A 21,293-nucleotide genomic window follows, 5' to 3' on the forward strand; every position below is an offset into this window, starting at 1 on the left:
TCCAGATTTGTGTATTTTTACTTCATTTTGACTCACAGATTATCCACTCTTTGTTGTAAGTGTGGTCCTTTCTGCTTTCTGGCACCTGTACTGGGGCTGCGGTGAGATTTAGAAGCTTCTGGCTGTGGACCCGTCTACCCTCCCAGGGCCAGTTGCTTGTCTCCACAGAGGCAGCTCAGAATGTGGCTCCTCTCCAGCCCAGATTGCGGGTGTTCCCTGCACAAGCAACCTAATGGGCTTTGTCGGAGGGAGAGCGGCCGAAGAGCCAAGGGCAGCGGTCAGCCTCTTACCCCACCTCTGCTGCCTCCGTGCTTCACTGCGCTCTGTTGCAGTCCCTGGATGTTGACCGAACCACTCGACCCACCCTGGCTTCTTGAGGTTCCCACCCTGCTATTTAGCTAGGGCCGCCTAGCTGTTTAGACCCGCCCTGTGTTCTCCCTACTCATGGTCCCCACCCTCACCCCGTCCCACCTTCTGCCCCTGCAGTATCACAGCAAAGGGGCCCCTTCTCTATTCTGGACATTGTCCCTTCTTCCAGGTGGTCACTTTTCCAATCTCCCCTTTCTCCTTTTGGTTTTTATGTTAACCCCTTCCATTCTGCTACACTTGGACAGCAGTATGAAAACATGCCCACCATCTATACAGACTTGCTTTTTGCCTGCAGAGATGAAGAAACTGCTCTAAACAGTTTGATTTGCTACTCTGGCAAATAACACATTAGGGTCCAGATTATCATGAGGAGGGGTTCTCCTGGGCAGTGTGTGACTGGTGGGAACACCACCTGATCCTGCCTCCCGGGGCACCCGAGGGAAAGTGGCTGGCTGTGTACAAACTGAACTTGCTGGTCAGTGAGGCTTTAGGCACGTAGGGGAGGAAGAATAATTTTCTCTTTACCCTTCTAGGTGCTTAGCTGAGACCCCCCCCCATAAGAAAAGACAGATTGACAGGTGAAAAACAGAAGTTTATGTGTACCTCCTATATAGATGGGAGATACCCAGACAAACTGAGTAACTCCTTGAAATGTCCCAAGCTATTACTTCAAATACCACCTTCAGCTGAAGATAAAGACATGTGGGGTGCATGGAACCAGTCACAGGAAGTTACCAGGCAAAGCACAGCAAACAACGGTAAGGTTGTTATATATTGTCAGGGAAATAGGATAATGAGAATATAAGCCCAGTGTGAACCCCTTTAAATGTAAAACTACAGGGACACCTGGCTGGCTCAGTCAGAAGAGCATGCATACCTCTTGAGTTCTAGCCCCACTTGGGAGTAGAGATTAAAAAAAGGAAAGACAAAGGCCATCAAGGGCCCCAAGGAGTAGGATTAGGTATGGGTGGGACTTTGAGCTTTCACTTCCTGCACTTGTATCCTATTTGAATTTGTTAAGGTGGGCAAGCATTTTACACTTTATACTCAAACTCACACACACAAATCCAAATCCACAAAGAAAAGCAAAGGCCCTCAGAATTAGGTAACTAAGCCTAGCCCCGTCTAGGGGAAGAGAAGGGAGGCAGGAGAGAAGCCAAGGAAGGTGGCTCCCATTCGCTGAGTGTCCAGAGGGATAAGTAAGATCAGCATCCTGGGAAGGGTCTCCTTTAAATTTAACTGCCAGGATGGGGTTTTTGTAAAAGTCAGCCCTATGTAGGGAAGGAACATCAGCAGCCGGCTGTGCAGGGGTTCCCCCCCCACCCCCACCCCCGCCCAGGGAGTACTCCGGCACTTCCTGCTCTCATGCCTCAGGACAGCAGCCTGAGTATTCCTCAGAGACTAGACCAGCTTGGTGTGTGGTTGGTGAACCAAGCAGCTGATGAGAAAGACCACAGAAGTCAAAAGCATTTTCCTCTGTTTTCTATCTTTACCTTTTTTCTTTTAAAAATTTTTTCTTACTGAGGGGCACCTGGGTGGCTCAGATGGTTAAGTGTCTGCCTTCGGCTCAGGTCATGGTCCCAGGGTCCTGGGATTGAGCCCTGCATCGGGCTCCCTGCTCAGTGAGGAGTCTGCTGCTCCCCCTCCCTCTGCTTCTCCCCCTGCTCATGCTCTCTCTCTCTATCTCTGTGTCTCAAATGAAAAAAAAAAACTTAAAAAAATTTTTTTTCTTACTGAATATATTCGACATATAATATTGTGTAAATTTAAAGTGTGCAATATGTTAACTTCATACATTTACATATTGTAATATGATTGCTGTTGTAGCAATATTTAGTATGTTAAAAAACAAAATTCAACTGATGAGTTTGAAGATCTAACTGGCTTTATTCAATGATTCATGATTCTGACAACATCCCATCTAGCAAGTAGAAAGGAGTTCTGAGGTGTTCAAAATGGGAGGTGTTTATTGGCAGAAGGATGGTGGGACAGGAAGTTAGAAGAGTAGATTATTTCAGGCAAGGTTACCTAACCATACAAGGGTCTTATCAGGCAGATTAAATCACTAGTGCTGACCAGGAAATTCCACTCCTGAGAAAGGCTGAAACTGCAATTAGGTTAGGTATTAACCTTGGTTTAGCACAAGTGACTCCATTTTTAGCTTTTTGTTTCTTTTTTATAAGCACCTCGATCACATTACATAATTATCTTTCTTTTTAGTATTTGGGATAATTTCTGATTTCAGAGTTAGCATTTTCTTTGAGAAGCATGAACATCTGAAAATACAGAAAATCCTAAAAAATAAATAAAAATTATCCACGATTCCATCACACACAGATACACAAAATATTAACTGTGGTTTTCTGCCTGCTTTTTTTTTTTTTTTAAAGATTTTATTTATTTTTATTGGAGAGAGAGGGAGTACATGAGAGGGGGGAGGGTCAGAGGGAGAAGCAGACTCCCCACTGAGCAGGGAGCCCAATGCGGGACTCGATCCAGGGACTCCAGGATCATGACCTGAGCCGAAGGCAGTCGCTTAACCAACTGAGCCACCCAGGCGCCCTTCTGCCTGCTTTTTAATATATTTTTGTTTTTACAAAATTTAATCTTACAAATAGTTTTGTATCTTTTTTTTTTTTTAAAGATTTTCTATTTATTTGACAGAGAGAGAGACAGCGAGAGAGGGAACACAAGCAGGGGAAGTGGGAAAGGGGCTCGATCCCAGGACCCTGAGACCATGACCTGAGCCGAAGGCAGTCGCTTAACCGACTGAGCCACCCAGATGCCCCAATAGTTTTGTATCTTTTATTTAATGTTATATTGTGAGGATTTTTGAATCATATTTCCAAATTACCCTTGTTTAAAAAAAAAAAAGACAAGCCCAAAATGGAGTTGCTTAGGCTAAGCCTCACATCACCAAGCAGAGACTTACAGTTAGGGTTCTCCCAGAAATGGAATTTTAAACCAGTCCATCAGGAATTGCCTGATTGGGGGTGCCTGGCTGGCCCAGTCTGATGAGTGTGCAACTCTTGATCTAAGGGTTGTGAGTTTGAGCCCCACATTGTGTGTAGAGATTACTTAAATATTTAAAATTTTAAAAAGGTAATCTACCTGATAATCCCCTAAAGGAAAGTAACCTTGCAATAACCAACCCACTTTTGTATAATTTCCTTGCTCCTTTTCTCTTCTAGCCATGAAAGTCTTTCATTTGGTACAGCTCCTCAGAGCTTTTTTATCTCCTAGACTGAATGCTGCCCAATTCAAATCGAGTTTTGCTCAAACAAAAATTTTTAAATATGCCTCAGTTTATCTTTTAACACTCTCTAGAAAAGCTTTGCTTTAGAATCCTTACTTACAGCTACGGGAATGCTTGTTTTCCCATCTCTTGACCACACGGAATGTTGCACTTTTCTGTTTGCTGGCTTCATAAGTGAAAATGATTTAAGTACTCTTTTACATTTCTTTCTTTAAATTTTTTGTTTATTGATCATATTCATTTTCTTTGTGAGTGCCTGTTCACATCCTTGGCCTATATTTGTTGTTTGGGTGGTATTTGTTTTGTTGTTAATTTGTAGGAGCTCTTTACATACAGGGGCATCTGTTTTCTAACCTGTAAGCCTTGGCTGCGAGTTCAAACCCCAGGCTAAAAGGTGGCCCTTAGGTTTCCTAAAGCCAGACAGCGGTTCTTTGCGCGTGAAAAACACGACCGGCTGGAGTACGGCGGGAGGTGTGGGAGCTCCTTCGCGCAAAGCCCAGCCTGGCCCCAAGCAGCTCACTCCACGGGTCCCGGGCGTCGCCCGCTCGGCGCCAAGCGGCGGCCGCAGTGCGCAGGAACGGAAGATGGGCCGCCCTTCCCCCACCTGCTTCCGGCCGCGGCTCAGTTCTCGCGCCTCCGCCTCCGCCGCGGCTCGTGGTCGTCCCGCCATGGCACTGTCGCGGGGACTGCCCCGGGAGCTGGCCGAGGCCGTGGCCGGGGGCCGGGTGCTGGTGGTGGGCGCGGGTGGCATCGGCTGCGAGCTCCTCAAGAACCTTGTGCTCACCGGCTTCTCCCACATCGACCTGGTGAGGGCCAGGCGTGCGCGCGGGCTGAATGGCGGGCCGTATTGCCGGGGCCGGGGGCTCGGGCTCCGGAGGTCGGGACCAGAGTTGAGGTGGCGGGGGTGGTGGCAGCAGGCCTGGAAGTCCGGGGGTCGTGGCTGCCTGCGGAGAGGGCGCTCTTCGGCGGCGCCGGAGCGGGCCTCCCTGCACGCCCGGTCCGCTCGGGACGCCAGAGAGGCCGCGGGCCGGGGTCTTCCGGGCGTCGCGCCGCGCGGCCGCCCCCTGCCTCCCTGGCAGCGCCGGTTTGTGGCGGCTCTAGGCTGTGGGAGCGGCCTCGTGTCTTTTCGCTTCAGAGCAGTTCCCCAGCTTTAGTGGGAGGCGGAGGTGATTGTTTGAGTCTCGTGGATGTTGTGACTTCATTTTGGCGGTCTCCCTTAACTCAGAAATACTGGTCCAGAGCAGAGGGTGGCGGTAATAGGAGGCAATACATACTGAGCGCTTGTCCCGAGCCCGGCGCAGTTCCGAGCGGTTAGCTTGCATTAACGCATCTAATCTTCGCTACCTCCGTAAGGTTGCAAACGCCATTTTCATCCCTTTTTTTAACAGATGAGAGGAAAAGTGAGATTTAGAGGGGTTTTAGTAACTTACTTGGGTCGCGAAGCAAGTGGCAGGACTCTTGGGACTCGCGCTCCTCTCGTTACAGTCTGCGTGACTGTCATTATCTCCGTAGACACACTCGCTTATGTCGTTAAAGATGTTGGTGAAGATTTTAACTTTTGCACTCACGTAGAGTGGCTGTAATTTTAAATTATTTATATTAAACTTTTTAGAGATTGGGGATGTTAGGAAGTTGGATGTGAGTTTAAATTGTCTTAAGGTGTGGTGGAAGCACGGAATGGAAAAAGTAGAAGTAGCAGACTGAACTAATAAATGAGTGACTGGAGGGAAAAGAATTTACACATTTTTTCTTTGGCTGTTAAAAGGTTAGTCTTCCCATCCAGTTCTGTACTGCAGATCCGGATACGATTGTGCTTTAGCTGGTAACTACTGCTGCATGTTTAAAGAAACGTTTTGTAATAGACAAGACCGTGGATTGGGCACCTGAAAAATGCTCATTCTTTTTTATTTGATTTAATTTTTGTAATAAATGTGGAAAGTACAAATAGAAAATGATTAGGTGGTTATATAATGATTTTCAGAAATTATAACCCAAACTGTTAAGCTGTTTCACGATTAGAACGTTTGATTACTCTTCATATAAATTTATTGAAATGGAATGAAAGTCTTTAAGTCATTATTATTTTCTTCCCTTAGATTTATTTAAGCAGCAATTAGATAAAACTTAAAACTTAAGTGACACATTTTTAACCTCGTGTAGACATTTCCTTTAACAGCCCTTAGGTTAATAATAATTGTAAATGGAGTTTTGTGTAGATGAAGACTTTGAACTAAAGCAGCAAACATTCAGTAACTGCCAAGTATCATTTAAGAAAAGAAGTCACAGTTAAATCTAACATACTCGATTTGAAAGAGTAATTAATTAGATTGATAGATAAATGAATTATATATTTATTTTCAACAGACATATAATTTTATGGCATCTAAGGAATTTCCAAACATACTTTCCAGAATGATTAAACAAACAAAAAGATATGTCCTTTCTAAAATATTTTTGAGAAAGTTATCTCTGAAATTAAATCCCAAGTTCTTTAAAATATGTGTTAAATTATTTTTATCAGTTTAATAATTTTGCTATTACTGGTTGAAAATGAAAAGCATTTTCTCTGCTAATGTAACAGATAGCAAAAGTTTTGGTTTGTGGATGCTGAGGATAGTGATCTTGGTCAAACATACCAGAAAATTTGTGATTTATCTGGAGTTTATGCACTTGTAGATTGATCTGGATACTATCGATGTCAGCAACCTCAACAGGCAGTTTTTGTTTCAAAAGAAACATGTTGGAAGATCAAAGGCCCAGGTAACATTTTTCTTAATATACTATTTCTATTTATTCATTAATATTTCTGCACTTTGATGGATCTTCTCTTTCTGTTATCAGATTAATTGGGACTTTTCAGTAGGAGGGCGTATATGGGGGAAGCCACCTCTTTTTACTTGAGAGATTGTGAAGAATAAAGATGTAAAGGACTACACCCTCCTCTGTTTTGGTCTGCTGAGGAAGTAGACCCGCTCTACCCAATCCAGTAAATGGTGTCCCCTTCATATTTAAATTTCTGATTGTTTGCTTAGGATGAGCATTGTTCCAGTGTTCCCCAGAGGTTGACTGCTGTATTTGAGGGCAAGAGAAGCTACAGCCTTATGCTCTTGTTGCACTTTTTCTAAAAGGGTGGCCTTCCCTGAGGTTCTAGTCACCTTGACCTTTCGTTAGTTCCTTGAGTGTTCCATCTTGATTCAGGGTTTGATTGATTGATTGATTGATTTTAAAGATTTTATTTATTTGACAGAGAGAGCCAGCGAGAGAGGGAACACAAGCAAGGAGAGTGGGAGAGGGAGAAGCAGGCTTCCCGCTGAGCAGGGAGCCCGATGTGGGGCTCGATCCCAGGACCCTGAGATCATGACCTGAGCCGAAGGCAGACGCTTAACGACTGAGCCACCCAGGCGCCCCTTGATTCAGTGTTTTAAAACATCTTTTCACTTCGCTTTTCTCCCAACCTTTTTGGCAAACTCCCACTGTTTTCTCGTTTTTAGTTTTCAAATTTTGGCTTTATTCTCTAGGGATACACTCTGACTAAACCTCGTAGACTAAGTCAGACCTTCCTCTCCTAACAACTTCTACTTTTTCTTTAAAATTTTTTTACTTATTTAAGTAATCTTTATACCCAATGCGGGGCTCGAACTCACAACCCTGAGATCAAGAGTAGCCTGTTCTGACTGAGCCAGCCAGGCACCCTGTAGCTTCTACTTTTTCTAGGTATCATTTATCATAGCTTGTAGTTCTGTTTATCAACATTGATCAGTGTCACCTTGGCTCACCAAGTGCTTCATGCAGATCTGGCACATAGAAGATACTCAGTAAATGTTGAATGAATGAACAAATCACACTTAGTTACTGCATTTTATGTTTTTGTTGAAGCTTGCCATTCATGTAGATGTGTATAAGGGAAGGGGCCAGTTCTCCTGTTATTTTATAAATATGTGTATAACTTAATCTTAATGAAATTTTGTCGCATTTTTATATTTCTTTAGTTTTTAATATAAATAGGATATGTAAGTAGGTGAAATGGCAGTGTTGTGTGCCATAAACTTGACATAGAGAGAGAAATGTTGTAGCTATTTAGTAAATTAGTAATTTACTGTTGTTTGTTTTTCCAGGTTGCTAAAGAAAGTGTACTGCAGTTTTACCCAAAGGCTAATATCATAGCCTACCATGACAGCATCATGAAGTATGTTCTGATTATTATGTTGCAAAATTGTGTTTGTTGTCAATTAAACTTCTAAAGCGTTACGTATTTTTAGTAGCCAGATACAGGAGTTTGAAGTCATTCTGCTTTTTATTTTTTTTTTTATTTTTATTTTTTTAAAGATTTTATTTATTTATCTGAGACAGAGAGAATGAGAGAGACAGAGAGCACATGAGAGGGGGGAGGGTCAGAGGGAGAAGCAGGCTCCTCGCCGAGCAGGGAGCCCGATGCGGGACTCGATCCCGGGACTCCAGGATCATGACCTGAGCCGAAGGCAGTCGCTTAACCAACTGAGCCACCCAGGTGCCCCATTCTGGTTTTTAAAAATGATTTTTCTATCCTAACTATAAAGAACAAACTGATGGTTATCAGAGGGGAGGTTGGTGGGGGGTGGGTAAAATATGTGATGGGGATTAAGGAGGGCACTTGTGATGAGTACCGGGTGTTGTATGTAAGTCTTGAATCACTACATAACTAATATTATACTGCATGTTAATTACCTGAAATTTAAATAAAAACTTAGAAAAGAAAAAATGATTTTTCTAGAAAAATTAAAATGTGGTAGCTTGTGCCCGAGTTTTATTAACAGTTTATATATATGATTTAAATGATTTAGATAAGAGGAAATAAGAGGTAAGATATTTTAATACTTTAGGGGCGCCTGGGTGGCTCAGTTGGTTAAGCGACTGCCTTCGGCTCAGGTCATGATCCTGGAGTCCCGGGATCGAGTCCCGCATCGGGCTCCCTGCTCAGCGAGGAGCCTGCTTCTCCCTCTGACCCTCCCCCCTCTCATGCTCTCTCTATCTCAGTCTCTCTCTCAAATAAATAAATAAAATCTTTAAAAAAAAAAAAAAAGATATTTTAATACTTTAAATAAATAAGTTATTTGGAAACATAAAAGGGCTTATAGTTTTGTTTTTTGTTTTTTTTTTAAAGATTTATTTATTTGTATGACAGAGAGAGACACAGTGAAAGAGGCAACACAAGCAGGGGGTAGTGGGAGAGGGAGAAGCAGGCTTCCTGCAGAGCAGGGAGCCCGATGCGGGCCCCGATCCCAGGACCCTGGGATCATGACCTGAGCCGAAGGTAGCCGGCTAACCGACTGAGCCACCCAGGTGCCCCTATAGTTTTGTTTTAAATACAGATACACTTAAACATGAAAAATCCTTGTATGTGATGATTCAGACTTCTAAATATATTGCTCTCATTCTGACTGATTTCAGTTCTGGTCTTTTTCAGTTTAAAAGGTTCCTTCCCAAAATAATTTGTTTATTTGGACTATGACTTTTGTAATATAACGGTAGGAATTGTGACGGGACCATAGTTTTCACCATACATAAATATGCTCTGATCTCAGTAAAGATAGAGTAAATATGTAATTTTGGAAGTGTTGGAACAAAGGAACCCTGGGTCTAAATTATCCTTTATAGTTGTTGCCTAACTTACAAGTAAGTGGTATTAGAAATAATTACTTCTTGTTTGAGGTCTGGAATTAGAGAAAGTCTTACACTTTCTCAGGAAATCTGTATCCAATTTTTTTAATTTCTGGATGTTTGCTCTGCAAACCTTCCTGTAGCTCCATAACCCCCTTACCCTGCGTTGCTTTCCCAGTGCTGCTAAAAGCGGGGACCCTAGAGGCCTGAACCTTGCCTGATCCTGACCATGTGAGGTGAAGCCAGAGGCCAGGCAGATCCTGGGAATGTGTTCTTTATATGTTCCCAGGCTGCCTGGAGAAGGCCTGGTGGGACTGGTGAAGTCATGCCATCTTTCTGCCAGTTTGAGATCGTGCTCTTAGGCCCCAGATTGCTGACCAAAAAGGATGTCAGGTCACAGGGATTAAGGGGAAATTATTTCTTTGAAATCTGCTCTGGTGTTTCGAAAAAGTCAAACCTATTATATGATACATACCCCTAATATCAGTTATTTTTGCACTGTTACTTTAGTATGCTTTTTAGGACCCTGTATTCTGCTGTGAAGATCAGGTATAAGGCCAGTTGTTTTGGTGACGTTTTGTTTTGTTTTGTTTTGTAGCCCTGACTATAATGTGGAATTTTTTCGACAATTTATATTGGTTATGAATGCTTTAGATAACAGAGGTGAGATTATTTTATACATTTAATTCCTAAGTATTTCCCTTCCCCCGTAACAAGGCTGTTTCCACAGCCTTTTAGTGTTTAAAGTATTTCCTTATGAGTTACATCTAGAGAGCAGTAAGGTTAGGTTTAAAATTTGCCAGTTGGTTGTAATTTTAACTAGAACTGGTTTCAGGCAGGAATTTAGCTATCACATACTCTGCTGTTCTAGCAAAACGTGTGAACATAGAAGTTGTTAAAATCGCTAAAGAGGGTGACTACATATGGTATGTGGGTGTGTGCTTGTTTCAGAGTATCCCATCACTTAAGCACAGTGTGACTTCCTTCATTTACATGGAGATCTAAGAAATATCTGTGCCTGTATGTCACATCTCAAGACCAGTTAAGTCAGACTCTCTGAATGGCACCTGAGCATATTTTTTCCAAGTTTCCCATGTGATTCTAAAGTGCGATCGGGGCTGTAAAACCACTGTTTCAAGACTGAGGCAAGAGGATGTCAAAGTTAGTATAGATGCCATGGATCTTGAATTATTTTAGGTATAGGTGGGTGCCGTAAGATAACAGGCTGGATTCTATTTAGATGTACATATTTTAGACCATTTAAGCTTTCCACAATAGGGGGTAATGTTTCTTATAATCAAGTGCTGCATAGCCAGTCATTGTTCTACATGTAAAACAACATTTGTGGAGTGGTTTGTAACCATTTTGAGCTTGAAATACCAAAGAAAAAACACAAAGCATGAGGAAAGGTCAGAAAGACTTTTTTTTTTTTAAGATTTTATTTGAGAGAGAGTGTGCTCCCGAGTGAAGGGGGAGGAGCTGAGAAAGAGAGAGAGAATCTCAAGCTGACCCTGTGCTGAGCATGGAGCCCGACACAGAGCCTAATCCCGCGACCCTGAGAACCTGAGCCGAAATCAAGAGTTGGGTACTCAACTGGCTGAGCTACCCAGGCATCCCTGAATGACTTTTAACTAGACTCCTCTTTATTCCCCTTGCCTTAAACTGCCTTAGTAGTTCCAAGTTGATATTCTCCATTCTCCATTCATTTCCATGTGTTTGTTACCTGATAATTTTATTAGAATAATAGTAAGGATTCAGAACATACTGAAACAATGTTTTAGCCAAGATTATAGAGTAGGCACACAGCAACAGAAGAGAAAGGTGACACTTTAGAATCCAAAAATTATTTATAGGTGTGCTTTTCCTGGAGTAAATTTGTGATATAAATTCCTTACGTTTGGAATTTTGCTAGTGAATAGTCTCTTTAAGTGTAACCGTTTTATTACACTGGTCATAGCTATAAGAAAATTACATAACAAATTAAAAAAAATAGTTTGGGTAAATGTTATCCTAATTAAAGTAACTAATTTTTCCCCCCATAAACTCCTGCTAACTAGTATTTTTCTTCCAGCTGCCCGCAACCATGTTAATAGGATGTGTCTGGCAGCTGATGTTCCTCTTATTGAGAGTGGAACTGCTGGTTACCTTGGGCAAGTAACTACCATCAAAAAGGTAAAGTAAGTTTTTACTTCCCAAATATTTATTTGGGACCTTAAGGAGGGAAGAAGTAAACTTTGGATTTATATGATATGGGCTGGTCACCATCCAAGATGTAGGGATTTTTGTGCTCTGATAAAACTTAGATACTATAAAGGTAATACAAAGAATATAGGCAGAGATCTTTCTAGCTCTGTGCTACTTTGCTTCTGTAGCTTATGTATTAGACTGGTAAGCTTAATGACATTGCCTTTTAAAATACTTTGTAGCTATAAAACTACCTGTGATGCCATAGTTGGTGTATGATAAAACTGCCTTCTCCAAAGTTACTTTTTATCTGAAGTCTGGACTTCAAAGATCTGAAGAGTACTTTGAAACTATTTGTTGTATTTGTGAAATATTTCAGACATTTAGAGAAAACTAGAGATTAATAGAGCAAATAAATACCTGTGGACTCATAACCCAGTTTTATAAAATCCAGCATTGTGATCTTTTTCCTTTTAGTTATTTTAGGAAATTAAACATAGATACATTTGAAGAGTCATTTTGCAGGTTTTGAAACCAAAATTCGAATTACCACTTAAATTTGCTACTTTTGTCCATTATTTGGCAGTTTACCCATGTTGGAAATTGTGGCTCTGCTTCTTTTGTTTTAGCTGATAAATACTCTTGGAAGCTTATTTAGTATCCTTTTACAAAGATTTGTAAATATCAACGTGTATTAAATTTAGTTAAATCAGTGGAGCCCTTCAGGGTCTGTTTATAGGTCACAGCAGTCGTTCTCTTATCCACTGTGATTTGAGGGATGGCTGCTTGTCATATGGCTGCCCCCAAGAAGGTTTATTGAAAGGACACCAGAAATGGTATTATGGAGAAAATCCTGGGTCTGCTGTCATTTATATTAAAACAATATTTGCAGGTTTTGGTTCGTTAACCTGATCCTAAGGTACTAGTAATGTATTAATACTGAGGTTGAGAATTGCTGAAATGAGGAATGTTCATTTGATGGTTTTGAAAGATTGTCTGAGGTGCCATAGACTTCTCTCAAGGACTCCTTACATTGCAAATTAAAATGTAACCCTAGCTCAACAAAATGAAAAGTATTTTGTTTGGTAATATCTAGGATTTTTCTGTGTATCTAGGTGGTTCTTGAAATTATTAATTATTTTTAGTTTTCTTAATATTTAGGAGATTATAAGGTAAGGCTTTGAATAATATTTAAGTAACTGAGGTCCACACCTTTGAGAGATAATTGGTTAGAAAGCTGTTCGTCTTTCTAGTAGTTTTTCTTTTGTTTAGTGTGATTAAGATAAACTTCTTGTATTTGATATTCAGGTGCAGTGTGGCTTTTTGTTTTTGATTTTGTTTTTGGCTTGTTGTAAGTGTTGTTTCCTGGGCCGGAGTCAGAGGAATCCTGGCTTAGACTTAGCTGTGACTGTGATTGATTCAGTTCACTTTTGTTACAGTTCCTTGTTTGTAAAGTAAGGATTTTGGAGTCACTGATATTTTAAAATTTTCTTGACAGTATAAAACCCAGTTAGAATGTAGATGAATGAATATTTATGATGATTACTTTATGATGTTGAGAAATTACCATCATGGGATAAATACTTTTCTCGTATTCTGACTTTGCAGGGTGTAACTGAGTGTTATGAATGTCATCCCAAACCTACCCAGAGAACTTTCCCTGGCTGTACAATTCGTAACACCCCTTCTGAACCTATTCATTGCATCGTTTGGGCAAAGTATTTGTTCAAGTAAGAGTATATATATTTCTGGGTGTATTTTCAGTACTGACGATGGGAAATGGGGTCATTTTTATTTTTATATCTCAGATTGTATTTATGAGGAATATTCTTTTAAATAGGGCAAAGAGACGCTCCGTTAACTTTCTTGTTACTGCTTGTGCGGAATTCAGCCAATATTGCATGCATGTCCGTTATATACCATGGACTATTTAGGAAGCCTGATATTGGAGACAGGCATATAACTAAATGAATACAAGTCTGTGTATTTGGAATTACAAAAAACATACTTAGAAGTAATTCATTGGTTAAAAAAGAAATCATGGAAGTTAAAAATACTTTTTAATGATAATGAAAATACTGCATGTGAAACTTGGATGCATTGAATGTGGCAGTTGGAAGAAAAGTTCTAGGCTTACACACATGAAGAGAGATGAACATTAATGAGCTAAGGACCCAATTTAAATTAGAAAAAGGATAAACTCCAAGGAAATTAGTGGGAAGGATGTAATTGAGGTAAGAGGAAAAAAGTACTTCGTGAGTTCAATCATGAAAAGGAGAGAGAAATAAATGGGGAATGTAATCTCAGCACAGATTTAAATGATAGTAAAGAACAAAAGGATGACAATAAAAAGACCATGCCTGTATACAGAAATTTTTAATGATCTGGATAAAATTTTTTTTTTTTTTTTTTAGTTTAGAGAGAGAGCGCGGGGTGGGGGGGTGGAGAGAGAACCTCAGGCAGACTCCCTGCTGAGTGTGGAGCCAGATAAGGGGCTCGATTTCATGATTCGTGGAATCACAACCTGAACCAAAACCCAAGAGGGGGATCCTTAACTGACTGTGCCACTTAGGTGCTCCTGGATAAATTCATTTTGAAAAAAAACTTAAAAAAAATGGACTCAAAAAGAAATAAGAAAGCCTGAACAGTACTATACCTTAGGGGAATTTAATAAGTGGTTTGAATTCTGAATAATGCACCAAACCTATCTGAATTTACTGGTGATTTCCACTGAACTTGCAAGTACTATATCGTAATAATGTTAAGTAAATTGTCCCAGAGACATTTTTTAAAACCTGAATACTTCTCAGTTTGCATTATGGGGCTATCATGTTTTTGATAACAAAACCATTTAAGGCCATTACAGAATAAAAGGAGAATTTCAAGACTTTTTTTTTTTTTTTAATTTATTTATTTGAGAGAGAGTGTGGGGAGGGGCAGAGGGAGAGTGGGAGAGAAGCAGATTCCCCATGGTGCACAGAGTCGGACGGGCTCAGTCTCATGACTCTGAGATTACAACCCTGAGCCGAAATCAAGAGTTGGACATTTAACTGACATAAATATATATCTATGCTAATCTGTATATATACACAAATTTATAAACATTTCTGTATATTAAGGTAAATATGAATTCATACTGGTGTCTCCAGCTCTAATCCATTACCACCGAGGCACCCCTCATGACAAATATTCTTGTTCTTGTTCTTGTTTTTTTTTTTAAATTTTATTTATCTGTCAGGGAGAGAGAGAGCACAAGCAGGGATAGTGGCAGGGAGAGGGAGAAGAGCAAGGAGCCGGATGTGGGACTTGATCCCAGGACCCTGGGATCACGACCCAAGCTGAAGGCAGACGCCTAACCGACTACACCACCCAGCCATCCCAAAAATTCTTAATAAAATAAGAACATTTTATCAACCTGGTAAAAGATACCTTTTATAAACTTATAGCAAACATTGGTTTTCTTTATTTTTTGATTAAGGTATAATGTGTATGCACTCAGAAAAGTACACATATGATGGTATAACAATGAAATTTCATAAAAAATATATTTTGTAAGCATTATTTGGCAAACATTTTTTTCTTTTTAACAGATTTTACTTGTTAGAACAGTTTCAAATTTACAGAAATAATGAGAAGATAATACAGAGTTCCCTTTTAACATTGTTAGTATGATACATATGCAGCGATTAATGAACCACTATTGATACCATATTTAACTGAAGTCCATAGTTTATTCAGAAAGCCCTTTGTTTTTACCCAGTGTCCCTTTTCTGTTCCATGATACCACATTACCATTAGTTGTCTGTCATGTCTCTTTAGGCCTCCTTTGGCTGTGATAGTTTCTCAGACTTTACTCCTTTTTGATGACCTGATAATTTTGAGAGTGCTGGTCAGGTAGGATGGCCCACTATGGGAAATTTTTTTTGATGTTAACACTGTTATTATGAGCTATTGGGAGGGAAATCACAGAGGTAGATAAATTGCCATTTTCATCACATCGTATGAAGAGTAAATATGTTACTGACATGATTTATAACTGTTAATGTTGGCCTTGATCACTTAACTAAGGTAGTGTTTGTCAGGTTTCTCCATTGTAAAGTTACTCTCCCCATCCCCCCTTCTCTATTGTACCGTACACTTTGGAGGGAAGTCACTGTGTGCAGCCCACACCTAAGGAATGGGAGCTGTGTTCTGTTTCCTTGAGGGCAGAGGTATCTACATAAATTAGAGTTCTTCTGCCTAGAAGGTTTGTCTTTTCTCACCCATCTATTGATTTCTTCATCATTTATATCAGTCTGCATTCATATTGAATATATTTTATACTTCGGCTTAAGTCCAGTAGTATATTTTGTTGCTCAGATTGTTCTAGCTTTGGCCACTGGGAGCTCTTTCTGTTAGCTCTGTGCTCTTAGACATACTGCCATCGATGTGAGTGGGGGTGTTTGGGGAGCAGTTCCTTGCTTTCTGGTACTAGATGTTCCAGGCTCATTATGTTATTTCCTGCCGTAGAATCAGACCTTTCTCCAAGGCGCCCTGGTTCCTTTTTTTGAAGAATGGCATTAGAAACCAAGATCTGAATGCTTGGCATGCTATTAGTTGTTGTATCTTTTAGGCTCTTTTAGCCAACGGAGCAAATATATATCTATGCTAATCTGTATATATACACAAATTTATAAACATTTCTGTATATTAAGGTAAATATGAATTCATACTGGTGTCTCCAGCTCTAATCCATTACTACAGGGATCATTCTAGCTTCCTCCCCTTGATTATCTGTACAGTCTCACTCCAGCAGTCAGAAATTTCCACTATTTGCCAACCATATACTTAATACAAGCATTATTTTTTAAATTTTTAAAAAAGTTTTATTTATTTGAGAGTGTGCACACAAGTGGGGGTGAGGGGCAGAGGGAGAAGCAGACCTCTGCTGAGCCTGACACAGGGCTCGATCCCAGGACCCCGGGATCACGACCCGAGCTGAAGGCAGACACCCAACCAACTGAGCCACCCAGGCGCACCAATACAAGCATTATTTTTAATGATAAAAGTTACAAATCATCCCCTTTGAAATCAGAGTTGACATGAGGATGCCCATTATTGTTGCTTCTACTTGGTGTTGTAATGAAGTTCCTAGCCCATACAATAAGACAAAAAGGAAATACAGGAGAAGAGTTGAGAAAAAAAGAAACAAAACTGTTGTTTGTATACAATATAGTTACCTGCATAAAAAACTCCAAAGAATCTATAGACAAATTATTAGAAATAATGACAGTTTAGCAGCATGGCCAACTAAAAGATTACATTTCTATATGCAGCATCACGCAGTTAAAAAATATAAAAATGGATAACTCACTATAAAATTGTATAATTAAATATTAAAGATACCTAAAAATAAAGCATCTAAAAGCATGAAGTACTACTTTCAGGTACTTATAAATCTTGATTTATAAGACCCAATATGGAAAATTATAGTAACCATTGGAACATAAAAAGAAGGATAAAATAAGAGGAAAGAATGTATTTGTGGATTGGAAGTCAATATTGTGTGTGTGTCACTTGTCTTCAAGTTGATCTATAGATTCAAATGCAGTTCCAATCAAAATCTCATCAGGGTTTGTACTGGAACTTGTTCAGCTATTATAAAATTTATGGAATAAGGCTTAAACATTCCTGGAAAGGAGTAGCTTGAGGTAACTTGTTCTAATAGATGTCAAGGTTTAATATAAGCTAAAAGTAACTTACAGTGTGTTGCTGGTACAGAGATAGAAACACAGACCATTGGGACAATGCAGAGCTCATGACCAAGGTTGCATACGAGATCCCAGATGAAAGAAGGGATTAAATAAAAGGTAGGACAATTCATTATCAATGTGGAAAAAACTTACATTCTCTACTTTAAAGAATATATAAAAATTAAGTCCAGATGGAGTAAGTATTTAGATGTTAACAGAAAAAAACTTTCTAGGGGCGCCTAGGTGGCTCAGTTGGTTAGGCGTCTGCCTTCAGCTCAGGTCATGATCCCAGGTTTCTGGGATCGAGTCCTGCGTCAGGCTCTCTGCTCGGGTGGGAAGCCTGCTTCTCCCTCTCCCACTCCCCCTGCTTGTGTTCCCTCTCCCGCTGTCTCTCTCTCTGTCAAATAAATAATAAAAAAAAAAAATCTTTCTAATATAGGGGAAAATCTTTAGGGAACAATGTCTCGACACAAAGTGCTAACCGTAAAGGAAAGGATTGATTCATTGAAATTAATTAAATATCTCTTGTCAAAAGACATGAGAAAATATTTGCAACATAAAGTCAACTAAAAATATCATCTTAGAATATATTCCTGTAATCAAGAAATAGGCAACCTGACAAAATAATACGAACAGGCATTTTTTCACTTAAAGAGAAACTCACATAGGCAGTAAGCAAATGAAGATATGTTTAACTTCATGACTAACATGGAAAATTAATAAAATCACAAGATACTATTTTATACTCAGTAGTTTGGTAAAATGTTAAGTCTGGAGAGGAAGTGAATCGATAGGAATTCTTACATGCCATTGGGGTGAAAATTGATACAGTGACTTTGGGAAACAAGTGGACATTTTCTTATAGAGTATATCAGGAGTTTTGAGAAACTTTGAGATGATAGCTTTTCCTTTTTTTTTTTAACTGCAAAGGATTCCTTTGAAAAGATAGCTTTCTTGTAAGTCAAGTACTTGAGGAAAGGTGGAACATTATGTTCCTGTGTTATTAAATAGTTTTTAGGATAACTGGATTAACAGAGGAGAATTCCTGCTTAATATATTGTTTCTGAAGGCCTTTTAGTAGTAAAGAGATACAGTACCATGAAAAAAACATCTTACTCACTGCTTATTCTTACACCTAGATCAGTGCCCAGCATGTAGCAGATGTGTAATAATGTTTTTCTAATAGCTAGCTGCAGGTGTATTTCACAAGTATCATTCTGGCATTAGAATGATATCCAAGTAAAATGTAAAAGCTGCTCACCTGTGTCTTGATCAAAGATTTTAACATAGGAATTTGCAGAACCTAGATGATAGGAATGAATATAGGTTTACTAAAATTTAGCCTGCCAATTATTTATTCCTCATTCCTCCTATAGATTTGGAATATTCTAAGTTAGTTGTTTTGAGGGGAAGTAGGAAAAGTAAATATTTGTTCACAATATTTTGTTGAACATAAATATTTATTACTCTTATTATAGCCAGTTGTTTGGGGAAGAAGATGCTGATCAAGAAGTATCCCCTGACAGAGCTGACCCTGAAGCTTCCTGTGAGTAGATTGGGATATGTTCTCTTATATAATGAGGACTGCCTTTATTTTGCTATCTTAATATTGATAGCAAAGAGGAGAAAAAAATAATTGCTGTTTTGTGTTAGACAGTATATTATGTGTTTAAGATGGATTATTTCATCTTTAAAACAATGTTTTAAAAAAAGAGTAGTCCCATTTACTGGTGAAGACAAGATGCAGAAATGTCACAAATGTAGTAAATAGAGCAGAGAGTTGTTTCCAGATCTGATTACAGGTCCATATTTTGAACTGTTCTACATGTGGCCTTAAGAAACTGAGGTAGGAAAAGATGCTAATGAGCATATTATTTTTCTTTCTCTTTGAGGTCCGAATGTGTCATGTGCAGATGACTTCCACAAATGACTCTTTTTTTCCCCCAAAGGTAGATGAGAGCTTAGTTCTACATTTACTATAGCTGAGAATAAAATGGTGTTCATTTTATAGGGGAACCAATGGAAGCTGAAGCCAGAGCCAGAGCATCTAACGAAGATGGTGACATTAAACGTATTTCCACTAAGGAATGGGCTAAATCAACTGGATATGATCCGGTTAAACTTTTTACCAAGGTTAGATTTACTTTCTTCATAATTATGGATAGATTTATTATTCTGTTTGTTTTAAAATAGTACATGAAATATATGCTTTTTATGCTTAATGTTGTCTTAATAAGTTGATTGATATCATCAGGATAAGCAGGTTTTGGAATTTTAAAGATTATTTATTTGAGAGAGAGTGAGAGAGCGAGCATGAGCAGGGGGAGGGGGAGAAGCAGACTCCCCTGCTGAATAGGGGAGCCTGATGCGGGGCTTGATCCCAGGACTCTGGGATCATGACCTCAACCGAAGGCATTTGCTTAACCAACAGCCGTGCAGGCACCCCTAGGTTTTGTAATTTTAGCGCTAATGATAAATCAATATAGCATCTTCATAGAAATTAAAATAGAGAGGCTCACTTATACACTCTTGGTTGGCTTTCCTTCCCTCACTTACACTGAACTTCTTGATTTTCCTTTTAACTGATCTTTGGTTCCTGCTGTTTTTCATCTTCTCTTATATCCCTTTCCTGCTTAAATCTCTTGGGAATCTGACATGTACTTAATTACTCTTGAATCCCTAATCCTCTCGTTCTTGGTCAGATCCCTCTTCATTAGTATATATTATTTGCCTGCTGAATATTTCTAGAGAAATCCACAAGATTGTTTTAATTGGCTCTATCTAATTTATAGGCCAGCTAGGTATTCATGTCTATGTTTAAAAGTCTTTTTACTTCTTTTGCCTTCACTCCCTAGCAGGTTTATCATAATAGATACTTGAAGATTTCTCAGCTTTTCTTGAACTGCCTAATACACTCCTACCAGATGAGCAGATGACCTTAAGGATTTATTAACAGGTTTGAAGCCATTGGACAGATGTCAAGAGAAGGTCGCACTTTGTGCGTACTTTTCCCCCCCTGCTATTTGAGAGAAATCTCTAAGTAAAGGTTAATTCTTCTACTTTTCCTTTCCCCTTGTACCGTTGTCTTTTTTTTTTTTTTTTTAAGTAAGCTCCATGCTGAATGGGGGCTTGAACTCAAAACTGAGACTGAGAATCACATGCTCTATCTACTGACTGAACCAGCCAGGTGCCCCCTGTACCTTTTTTTTTTTTTTTAAAGATTTTTATTTATTTATTTGAGACAGAGAGAATGAGAGACAGAGAGCATGAGAGGGAGGAGGGTCAGAGGGAGAAGCAGACTCCCTGCTGAGCAGGGAGCCCGATGTGGGACTCGATCCCGGGACTCCAGGATCATGACCTGAGCCGAAGGCAGTCGCTTAACCAACTGAGCCACCCAGGCGCCCCCCCCCCCCTGTACCTTTTAAGATTTTTTCTTTATCACTGTATTTTGCTAGTTTAATTACAGTATGTTTTGGTGTGGGTCTGCTTTTGTTGATTTTGATGGGAGTTCTCTGTGTCCCCTGGATCTCTGAATATCTGTTTCCTTCCCCAGATAAGGGAAGTTTTCAACTATTACTTTAAATAAATTTTTTGCCCCCCTTTCTCTCCTTCTTCTGGGACTCCTATAATAGGGAATGTTAGTTATGTCTGGTGGAGTCACTGAGTTCCCTAAGTCTATCCTCATTTTGCATAATGCCTTTTTTCTCTTGTTCAGCTTGATTACTTTCCATCACTCTCTTCTAGGTCACTAATTCATTCCTTTGCTTCTTCCATCCTGCTGTTCATTCCATCAAGTGTTTTCATTTTTTTGTGGTTGTTCCTGAAGATTTTCTCTGATCCTTTTTTGTCTTTCTTTCATGGCTTGCTGATTTTCTTTAGTAACACATTTGGATTTCTTTCTCATTATTCTTTGCATATTTATTAGTGGTTTTGCCATTAGATTTGTATATAATCTCTTCTGCATATAGCAGTCTCTGTTAAATTGATGGTGGTTTTAAGTTTGAACCCATTTTTTTTTTTTTTTTAATTATTTAATTGACAGAGAGAGAGATACAGTGTGAGAGGGAACACAAGCAGGGGGAGTGGGAGAGGGAGAAAGCAGGCTTCCGGCCGAG

General features: G+C 39.6%; 1 protein-coding gene across 4 annotated transcripts in view; it reads left to right on the forward strand.

Annotated features, from left to right (window-relative positions):
* The first annotated feature begins 4,218 nt into the window (after positions 1–4,218).
* Positions 4,219–21,293, forward strand: part of UBA2 (ubiquitin like modifier activating enzyme 2) — a 42,291-nt gene continuing 25,216 nt past the window's right edge. The window contains exons 1-8 of one of the 4 annotated variants that reach the window (XM_064581289.1): positions 4,219–4,431; positions 6,302–6,385; positions 7,741–7,811; positions 9,861–9,925; positions 11,334–11,434; positions 13,055–13,176; positions 18,657–18,724; positions 19,190–19,311. In XM_064581289.1, coding sequence (XP_064437359.1) covers positions 4,294–4,431; positions 6,302–6,385; positions 7,741–7,811; positions 9,861–9,925; positions 11,334–11,434; positions 13,055–13,176; positions 18,657–18,724; positions 19,190–19,311 — 771 coding nt within the window. In that variant the 5' untranslated portion in view covers positions 4,219–4,293. Of the gene's footprint in view, positions 4,432–6,301; positions 6,386–7,740; positions 7,812–9,860; positions 9,926–11,333; positions 11,435–13,054; positions 13,177–18,656; positions 18,725–19,189; positions 19,312–21,293 lie in introns of those variants that run through there. The other 3 variants (XM_064581288.1, XM_045891236.3, XM_064581290.1) reach the window with 3 other exon arrangements.

The sequence above is a fragment of the Mirounga angustirostris genome, unplaced genomic scaffold (assembly GCF_029215605.1).
Source record: "Mirounga angustirostris isolate CCGP_5_RB_7025 unplaced genomic scaffold, mMirAng1.0.hap1 SCAF_16, whole genome shotgun sequence".
NCBI classification, from domain to species: domain Eukaryota; kingdom Metazoa; phylum Chordata; class Mammalia; order Carnivora; family Phocidae; genus Mirounga; species Mirounga angustirostris.